The sequence below is a fragment of the Galeopterus variegatus genome, unplaced genomic scaffold (assembly GCF_000696425.1).
Source record: "Galeopterus variegatus unplaced genomic scaffold, G_variegatus-3.0.2 Scaffold1322, whole genome shotgun sequence".
NCBI lineage: Eukaryota > Metazoa > Chordata > Mammalia > Dermoptera > Cynocephalidae > Galeopterus > Galeopterus variegatus.
In genome coordinates, this window is record NW_007727433.1 from 445,694 (window position 1) to 455,975 (window position 10,282).

At 52.4% G+C, this 10,282-nt stretch overlaps 1 protein-coding gene across 1 annotated transcript in view; it reads left to right on the forward strand.

Annotated features, from left to right (window-relative positions):
• The window catches only part of ALYREF (Aly/REF export factor), a 4,337-nt gene extending 1,058 nt beyond the window's left edge, over positions 1 to 3,279 (forward strand). Inside the window, exons 2-6 of the mRNA XM_008576307.1 lie at positions 150 to 378; positions 1,828 to 1,975; positions 2,521 to 2,584; positions 2,676 to 2,853; positions 2,962 to 3,279. Coding sequence (XP_008574529.1) covers positions 150 to 378; positions 1,828 to 1,975; positions 2,521 to 2,584; positions 2,676 to 2,853; positions 2,962 to 2,976 — 634 coding nt within the window. The 3' untranslated portion in view covers positions 2,977 to 3,279. The remainder of the gene's footprint in view (positions 1 to 149; positions 379 to 1,827; positions 1,976 to 2,520; positions 2,585 to 2,675; positions 2,854 to 2,961) is intronic.
• The last annotated feature ends 7,003 nt before the right edge of the window (positions 3,280 to 10,282 follow it).

Consider the following 10,282-nt stretch of genomic DNA (forward strand, 5'->3'; position numbering starts at 1 on the left):
GGAGGGGACGCGGGGCGCGGCGCGGCGGCGGCGGGAAGTTAGTGGCCAGGGACCTAGAAGTGGCGCCGCGGCGGGATCCTGGGCCCCGGGCTGGGACCGGCGCGGCGCCGGCGAGGGCGGGAGGCCCCCTATTCGCGCGTTCCTCCCAGGCCCCGGCTGAGGGAGGCCTGCGGTGGCCGGGAGGGCAGGGAGGCCGTGGGGAGAGCCTTACGGTCTGTTTCTGTTCCCGTGCCTTACTTCCTCCAGCCGAAACAGCTTCCCGACAAGTGGCAGCACGACCTTTTCGACAGCGGCTTCGGCGGTGGTGCCGGCGTGGAGACGGGTGGGAAGCTGCTGGTGTCAAATCTGGATTTTGGAGTGTCAGACGCCGATATTCAGGTAAGAGGAGACCCTCTTGGGGGGCTCACCACCCTGAGCAGAAGGGATCGTGTTGTTTGGGAGGTGGTCCTGAACCCCGTTCCCGTTCTAGGAGAGTGAACCCTCCCGGCCGCCCCAGGGCCAGCCACTGTGCCCTTGCGCGGGGCTGCAGGACAGACCCGGCCCCAGCGTACCGCAGAGGTGCGCTAGTTAAGAGTCTGCTGGATACTGGACCCCAGCGTGGCCTGAGGAGCTGCTGCTTTTCCTTACTAGGAAGTGTCTGTGAGGGAAAGTCCTCTGCTCAGGCCTCCAGTTCCTAACAGGGACAGAGATGGGTTGGATGTGAGTGGTCCCAGTGTGTTACTGACAGACCTAGGCCGCTTGCTTTTTTAATTTTGTGCTCCTTTTAGTGGATCAGTGGGTGAAAAAAGGTCTCTTCTGTAACTGACAAAGGAGGTGGTACCTGTGGATTTTTCCGGCTCTGTTCGCCTGGAGCCGTGTGTCTTATAAGGATCTTGTACCCTATAGTCTTATAACTCTTTTTCCTACACACACGTTTTGTCAGCGTTGTGATTGTCAAACGCGTCTTTGGTTGAAGCTTTTTTTGTTTGTTTGTTTTTTAATTGAACCCCAGAGGCATTTGAGTTTGTTTTCTGGTTAAGAAACGACTTCTTGGGAATCCGTCTTGGAGATGGTTGGGTCAGGGTGCTGGGCCTTCTTCCTGGGTTCAGTGTCCCAGAGCACAGACATTTGGCTTTGCCTTGGGGGACAGAGCAATACCAATGAGCACTCACAGTGTCTCAACACTTTTTTTAAGGTGGTTTCTGGCATCCCCTGGAAACCGCTTTTGGTGAACTCCACCTCCCGCTGTGCCTGCGGCCGGAATAGCCCCGCACTCTGGGTTCCCTCTCCAACTCCCAGCCTGCCTGAGGTCAGGGCAGTTTCCATGGCAGCGCTTGACTTCAGACTTTGCGGCAGGCTTGAGTAGGAGGAGAGGGAAAGGTGAGCCAGAATCTGCCGGGGGGGCTGGGGTCAGTTCTCCGGAACCAGCGGGCCCTTTGAGCTGGTCTGGTGCATGGGACGGCTTCCCTTGCTCTTGTTCCTGGCCTTTGCTGTTTCTTAGAACAGGCCTTGGGTGTGTTGTACAGTTTCCTTCGTTGAAGAAGACAGTGACTTAGTTTTATGCCCTTTATTAGTGGGCTTTGCAACTTCCTTACCTGTGTCTTGATACAGATGTCAGGTCCCCAGGTTAGCAGGAGCCCTCAGACCCAGGTGTTCTTGGAAGTTGCTGTCCCTCCTGTCCCCTCCCTTCCCTCAGTTCCCATTACCACTGCCCTGCTCCCTTTATATACGTCTGCCTCCAGGGAAACACCCCCAGCAGCTCACACTTGCAGGGACTGTCTCTGGGCTGCCCACCGGAAGGAAAACAGCTTTGTTGCTTTGCTGATAACTCGTGTTTTCAACACCCAGGAACTCTTTGCTGAATTTGGAACGCTGAAGAAGGCAGCTGTGCACTATGATCGCTCTGGCCGGAGTTTAGGTACGGCAGATGTGCATTTTGAGCGGAAGGCAGATGCCTTGAAGGCGATGAAGCAGTACAACGGCGTCCCTCTGGACGGTGAGCAGGGCGGGCTGGGTGGCTGGGGCTTGGCGTCCGTGCAGGAGCATGGCCTGCTCCTCTGGCCGAGGACACCTTGCATTCGGCCCTTTGTCTCTCTCTTCCGTTCTGCCCCCCCTCACGCTGCCCCGCACATCCGGACCAACCTCTTGTGAGCCCCCCTCCTTCAGCTCCTTCCGGAAGATTCACTTCTGTGAAGCCTTCTGAGAACTGCCATAGCACGCCTCTGAGTGCGGGCTGTAGTCGTAAAGACAAGGTACCGCTTCTTCTTCCGTCAGGTCACCTACACCTGTCCACCCATGAGCACCCCTGACATCTGACCAAACAGCCCGCCCAGCCTGGCCGAGAAGGAGTGAGCAGGTGTTCGGTGGGGTTGTCCTCGCCATTCTGTTCTCCCACCAGTATCTCCAGGCCATTTCCCTTGTCAGGGGCATTTAAGACGCACACGGCCCTTTCCAGTGTTTGCATGGAGACAGGGTGTGGTGCCACCTGGGTCGTCTCAGAACCTCTGACCGGAAGATGCCCTCTTGTGCTCTTTGCCACAGGGCGCCCCATGAACATTCAACTCGTTACATCACAGATTGATACACAGCGAAGACCTGTCCAGAGGTGAGCCCCGGGGACATGGGGTTGGCCTATGGTTTAGTGCATCATCCTCGCCCTTTACACATGTGTGAACGAGTTCTGTCTTTCTTGCCAGTGTAAACAGGGGTGGCATGACTAGAAACCGTGGCTCCGGAGGTTTTGGTGGTGGTGGCGGCACCCGGAGAGGGACCCGTGGAGGCAGCCGGGGTAGAGGCCGAGGCACTGGCAGGAATTCAAAGCAGCAGCTTTCTGCAGAGGAGTTGGATGCCCAGCTGGATGCCTACAATGCCAGAGTGAGTGCCACAGTGGCACCGTCGTGGGGCTGCCCAGCTGGGGACCCATCAATGCCAGGGTGGGGGAGCTGGAGCTCCTTTAGTGAGAATCTCTTTCCTCTGTTGCAGATGGACACCAGTTAAACAGACCAGCAAATCCGTGCATGGAACAGGACCCAGATTTCTCGTCTGTGCTCCCTGGTGGGAGGAAGGGCGACTGGGCTGTGCGGCCAATGATGGATTTGTTTCTTTTATGTTTTAAAATAGGATTTAAAAACTCATGTAAAGTTTTTTCTTTTTTTTTTTCTTTTTTTTTTTTTTTTTAATTCTGGAACAGACCTGTTTTGTACTGAGTTATTTTTGGGATAAATTTTACTGGTTGCTGTTGTGGAGGGGGTGGCATTTCCACCTCTTCCATAATAAAATAGAAACGTGTGTAGACCTGGAGCTGTGTGATTTCGTCCTGCTGTCGCAGCCCTTGCCTGGGCCAGAGCCCTGGAGTCTGCCCTGGGCGGAAGAGGAGGGGCTGTCGGGAGCAGCCCATCTGTGGCACCTGGCCCGGGGTCAGCGTTGCTACTCCTGGAGGAGCGCGGCTGCCCGTGTTCCTGTCTCCGTTCCCACCGCTCCCGACTCCTTACTCTCTGACTCGATAGGTGGGAGGACACCAGAGCAGTAGTGGCCCTTGGCTTGGAGCTGACTGTTCCCTTGGTGCCTGCACCACAAGGTGAGGGGATGGGGAGGGCCGGGCCACCCTGGGTGGGGTCCGAAGATTCCTCACGATGGGAAGATCTCCAGGCTGTTCCTTGTCCTCACACTCTGGTTCTCAGAGAAACCTGGATCCTGCAGGTCTGACTTTGTAGTACAGTTCGTTCCTGCGTCGCCAAGTAGTGCTGTCTTCTTGATTGTACATTTGTAAAATAGTTGGTGGAGGCTGTGGCAGAATCTCTTGTCCGTTCAAGAGCAGGGCAAGGAGGCTAAGCCTTGTGCCATCTGATGCTGGGTTGCTGACAGCATTTTGAGGATGGAGGTGGCAGGGAGAGCTGAGCTCCAGAGTCTTGGAGAGGACTAAAGGTGGGGTGACTGTGGTGCAAGTCGTTACGCTGTGGGAGCCTCCCTGCAGGGTGGGCTCTTCCACGCTTGAGGCGAACCTGCCTGCGTCACGCAGATGGAGTGTGACTAAGGGAGGCCGTTGAGCTGTGAGTGACAGAGACGCTACTTCCCATCAGCAGCCGCCACTTGAGCAGGCTGCTGCATGCCAGCCACAGGCTGGCAACACAGATGCACAGGATGACTAATCTTTGCCCTCCAAGGAGCCCAGGCTGTCGGGGGCAGGATTATCAGGTACCCGGCTCTATTGCCGTGGCTGTGAGAGGGAAAAGCTGGCTCATCTGGTCGGAGGCAGGCTGTCCCTGAGGAGGTATCCTCGGGCTGGCCCTCAAGTGTTGGGGCAAGACCTGGACAGGCATATGTCCAGCAGAGAGATTGCTTGCTTGCTTTTTTTTTTTTATTTAAAAAAAAACCCGGCTCTATTGCCGTGGCTGTGAGAGGGAAAAGCTGGCTCATCTGGTCGGAGGCAGGCTGTCCCTGAGGAGGTATCCTCGGGCTGGCCCTCAGGTGTTGGGGCAAGACCTGGACAGGCATATGTCCAGCAGAGAGATTGCTTGCTTGCTTTTTTTTTTTTATTTAAAAAAAAAAAATGTGACCGGTAACGGGATCGCAACCCCTGGTGTCGCGCCCGTACCAGGGCCAGCAACAGGATCGCAACCCTCGGTGTCATGCCCGCACCGCGCTCAACCAGTGAGCAGACTGGTCTCCATATGGGATCCGAACCCTCGGCGGGAATGCCGCCGTGCTCCCAAGCGCCGCACTCTACCGAGTGCGCCACCGGGCCGGCCCCAGAGGATCTTAACCCTTGGCTTGGTGTTGTCAGCACCATGCTCTCCCAGTGAGCTATCTGGCCATCTCTATATAGGATCCGAACCTGCAGCCTCAGTGTTATCAGCACCACACTCTCCCAAGTGGGAGTCTAAAAAGTGGGAGAGAAAACCTGATGGCCAGTGAGATTGGCCCAGGCAAAAGGCACTAAATGCCGGGACTGACCAGCACTGCTGGTTTGGCAGAAAGGTGATGGCTTAACAGGCTTTTGGAGGGAGGAATGACCAAGATTTGGAGGCCTTTTGGCATTCTCGGAAAGGAGGGGCATGGGGGGCTGGGTGGGTGGACGTCAGTGCAGAGAAAGTCCCAGGGAGAAGCAGGCTGAGGGGACGGGCCGTGACTGTAGGCCTGCACAAGAGCGTTGCTTTGAGCTGAACGTCTCCAGTCTGGCAGTTGGCACCTGGACACTCTGAAAGTAGGTGATGTGGCTCAGGGAGGGCTGGAGGTAGCAGGAGAAGTGGGGAGGGTGACATCTGGGAGTGCAGGCTGGTGCTGGGGGACCCGTGGAGGGCTATCAATGCAGGCACTGCCCACAGAGGAGGATGGTGGTGACTGCTCCCCCGGGGTGGGGGGAGCTTGGGTCTGGATGCCGCCTGGACTTGGGGGCGGTAGGTAGCAGAGCTGGGCCAAGCCTCTTAATCGCATTAAGCCTTTGCTTCCTTATTTGTGAGACAAGGGAAACCTCATTTTACTGTAAGGGGCAGAGGACCCTGTAAATCAAGGGCGCCTTGGGCAAGCCAGGCCGTCTGGTCACCTTCCAAAGGGCAGGCCAGGGCTTCTGACCAGGGAATAGGGACCCTGTGCCCAGCACTCTGCCTTCTTATGCAATAGGGATTGACTGAGTGACAGGGTGAGGTAATACGTAGTGGTTTGCACATTTCTCTCCTTCACATCCTTTGCTCAGACCATGAGCTGTAGGCAGCTGATCTCTCCATAGCCGAGCCCATGGGACCAGCCACCAGCCCCCCAGGCACAGGGACACTAACTCCCTCCTGTAGCCCGTGGTTCCCTGAGAAAGCACATGAATTGGCCAGAAGTGGACACATGACTCAAGCTGGGCCTTCAGATGTGTTGAGGGAAGAAACCCCATTCTTGTCCTCTCCTCTGGCCCGGGCTCGGATCGAGAGTAGGAACCTGCCGGCTCGAGGGAGGCGAGGCAGAGCCCACCGGAGTTGCAGCTCCTCCCAGGGCTGGCTCGTGGCCTGCCTGGCCCTGCCTTCAGCTGGAAGCGTGGGAGAGGAGCCGGGAGCAGCTGGACTTGGAAGGAGCAGTCCTCTTCCTTTTGCAGGTAGAAGCCTGTGGACACGGGCAAAGGTGCGGGGTTTACTGATGGCGTTGTGGCCTTCAAACATCCTTTGTCCCACTAGGCTGCCATGTCTGTACCTGGCAACACGGTGGTCACATACATGAGAAAGTTTTTGTTCTTGCCTTTGGCAAGCGGATAATCGAGTGTAGGAAACATAAAACGAGAAACTGTGCGACAGTGTAATGAAGGCAAGAGAGCGTGGGCTGCGGCGGGGACTCTCACCCACGTCGGGGCTGCACAGGCAGCCAGCAGATGTCTTTCAAGGTCCTCTGCCTCGTACTCCACTGGGTGTTCTCTGTAGATCTCATTTATTCTCCCAAGAATCTAGAAACGTCATTTTTTCATTTTAGAGTTTGAAGAAAATGAAGCTTATTTACTTACCCAACACAGTGAGCACCTCCCACATGCCAGGGGCTGTTTTCAGGTGTCAGGGAAAGTAGCAGCGAGCAAATCGCGAAGTGTCTGCCCTTGTGGGCTGTACATTCTTTTTTTTTTTCCTTTTTGTCTTTTTTCGTGACCGGTAACGGGATCGCAACCCTTGGTGTCGCACCCGTACCGCGACCAGCAACAGGATCGCAACCCTTGGTGTCGCGCCCGCACTGCGCTCAACCAGTGAGCAGACCAGTCTCTATATGGGATCCGAACCCTCGGCGGGAGCGCCGCCACACACACTCTACCGAGTGCGCCACCGGGCCGGCTCTGTGGGCTGTACATTCTAACGGAGGAAAAATGGGAAAGAGTGAAACACGGGGTGTCAGATGGTGATGAGGCCATGGAGTAAAATAAACCAGGGAGTGGTGAGGTGGGCATGGGGTCCTGGCTGGCCTAGGTCTGCCTGGTGGAAGTGTGAGCTGTGCGGATACTTTTGGGAAAGCTTTACCTGCAGAGAGAATGGCAAGCACAAAGGTGCTAGGGCGGGAACGTGCGTGGAAAGTTCAGGAATAAGCCAGGGCCCCACCGTGGCTGGGTGGAGGGCAGATGACCCAGGGCGTCAGAGTCTGGCCCGGTGGGGGGGGAGTCGGCCAAGTGGGGAGGGTGGAGCTGGCCCAGCACGCTGGGATTCTGTGTGGATGACATCTGTACACAGTGGCCAAAAAGGCAGAGACCACGGAAGAGACTTTTGTTATTGAACATGAAGTGCTTTTTAAAAAACTAGTTTTGTGGTTTTTGTTTTTTGGTTTTGGCAGCTGGCTGGTATGGGGATCCGAACCCTTGACCTTGGTATTATAACACTGCGCTCTAACCAACTGAGCTGACCAGCCAGCCCTAAAAAACTAGTTTTTTAATTGAAAAAGTAACAGGACAAAAGGGAGGTGGTACAAACCCAATCTCCATCCCAGTCCTCTCGAGAGGACTGTCCCTCGCTCACTTGGAGAGCGTGGAGCCTGTGGCTCACGCGGAGAGCGTGGTGCTGACAACACCAAGTCAAGTGTTAAGGTCCCCTTACCGGTCACCTTTTTAAAAAAAAACAACATAAAAATAGAACTGTATGAGGTTAACCTTGTTAAACGTGCTGGATGCCTGTGCTCCAGTTTTACAAAGATTAGGATCACATCACATCTCTCTTTATATTGCCTTGTGTTAAATTTTATTTGTCTCGGTCAAGGGTTCAGGTCCCCTTACAGGCAAGCGCCAAAGCTGGAAAAAAGAAACACTTGTCTCAGAAATGATACAATGTTCTTCCTGAAAACGACATGGCTAGTGTCCCTTCAACATTTCTATCAATGTCAGCCTAGTTCTCTATTACCTGTGAGTGTGTGAAGTGTTGTCTTGTAATTTTGATGTCTAGATTGAAAGAAATGAACACAGCACAAAGAATTCCTGTGTCCAGACTCCCCAGAGGCTGATGTTTTACCCCATTCTCGCTTTTGTTCTCTAATTTTTCTGAACTGATTGAGAGTCAGTTACACACATGCCATTTCACCCCTAAACCCTTCAGTGTGTATTTCTTTGAGGACATTCTCTTACATAATGAGACGCTAACATCAATACAGTGCCACTATCCAACCTACCCACCCTACTCAAATCTAGCCAGTTGTCCCCTAACAGCCTGCGTTTTCCTGGTGCACATCTGCCACATGTGACTGTCCTGTTTCTTCAGTCCTCTACATTGTAGTGCTCTAGCCTTTCTTTGCATGACATTGACACTTGAAGGGCAGTGTCCAGCTGTTTTGTAAAACGTCCCCCATTGGGCATTGTCTCACCTTTTTTACTATTCAGACTGGGTTATATATTTTTGGCGTGGACACCACAGCCGGGATGTCCCCTTCCCAGTGCATCACAAGCAGCGCACGTCAGTCTGCCTCGTTCCCTGACGACATCCTGCTCACGGATTGCGGGTGGTGGCTGCTGGATCTCTTCACTGTAAAGCTCCTGTTTTCCCCTTTGTAGCCAATAGATATCTTAGGGATTGGAGTTTGCTTAAAAAAAAAATCTCGGGGCCAGCCCCGTGGCTCACTCGGGAGAGTGCGGTGCTGGTAGCACTGAGGCCGCAGGTTCGGATCCTATAGGGGGGTGGCCGGTGCGCTCACTGGCTGAGCGTGGTGTGGATGACACCGTGCCGAGGGTCGCGATCCCCTTCCCGGTCAAAAAAAAAAAAAAAAAAAAAATCTTGGAGAGATACTTTGTGAGTATGTGAAATCCCCTTCTCTTCAAAGTGTCGTCTACTAATCTTAGCATCCTTTAGATTTTTGCACGCAGTAACGATTACTGTGGTGTTCAGTGGTGACTTTTATATTTGTCATTCCTCTGTCATTAACTGCATTTCTTTGCAAAGGATGAACAGTCCCTTTAGTTAGTTGGTTGTTTATGTTGGGATGGACTCGGCATATTTATTATGGTCTGTCAGCTGTATCTGACACCGTTGTCACCTTGTTGCTCACGTTGCGTTCGCTTTGGCCTGAGGGAGCTCTTTGACGTTGCCTCCTGTGCCCTTTGGACGTGCCCCAACCAGACACCTGAGTCGCTCCAAGGCTCACCTTGCGTTTTCCCTGCCCCAACCCTGGAACCTCCTGCTTCTCCAGGGAGCCCTGCTTCCTCTCACTGGAGACTGGTATTTAGCAACCACGATCTGGGCACCAGGGGTGTTTGTCACTACTGGGGTGTTGTACCTTCAGGGCCCTCTAAGGGGACAGAGCACGCACACTTGTGTTTATTTCTGTAGCAATTGGTCTAGCTGTGTAGACACGTCTGAAACGTCGGGAGTTCGTCCTGAAGTCTTGGACTCCAGCCCAGCACCACAGGGCTGATCCTCACCTTCCCTCTTTCCTGTTGTGGCTTATTCCTGTGACGGGGAGAAACCTGGCTTTCAGATCAACACCATGTTCGTTTACACGATTTCAGCGCGTTTGGTGTACGCCCAACCCCCTTTCTGGGTCACTAACCTGTGACCCTGTGAGCACCGTGTTTACTCACCGTCTGCATTTACCTGCTGTCATTTCAGTGCCTGGCCTCGAGGTGTCCAGTTGCTCAGGTGAGCTCTTCTCTTCCCTTCCGCCCCCGTGTGTAGTCAGGGCTTGTCTGCTTCCCCCACATCCTGCCTGATTCTCCTTTTTTTCTTTTCTTTTTTTTTTTTTTTTTTTTTTTTTTGGTAACTAGTGGTTATGAAATTATAGAAGGTTGTGTAATTTTCATAAATGTTTATATGATTAACATTTATTAGCTGTTATTAACGAGTCACCCTGGGATTGACTGGCCAACCATTTGGTGTAAAATAGCAATAAATAATATATGTCATTAAAAATTTTAATGTGAAAATAAAGCCATGAGAGTGACAGGAGATAAATCTCTTTAATTTTAAATACACGAGCTTGTCTGTGATCATGTGGCCTAAGGTAGACCAGAGTTAATGTTTATGTTATCAATGCAGTTGTAGAAACAAATAATAAAATGTTTTAGCATGTTAATTACTTGTAAATTAATATCTCTATAAAAATTCATGTGAGCATGCCAGTTTTTAAAATGTATAAATCCTTCCTAAATAAGTCATTCAAGTTACAATTAATGATTTCACAGACTTTATATATATACACATATATATATAAATTTTTAATTATTTAATTATAATTTTAACGTATAATGTTAATTATATATATATATATATGTATATATATAACTTTATTTTTTTATTATTATTTTTTTTTATAGAAGATGACTGGTAAGGGGATCTTAACCCTTGACTTGGTGTTGTCAGCACCACGCTCAGCCAGT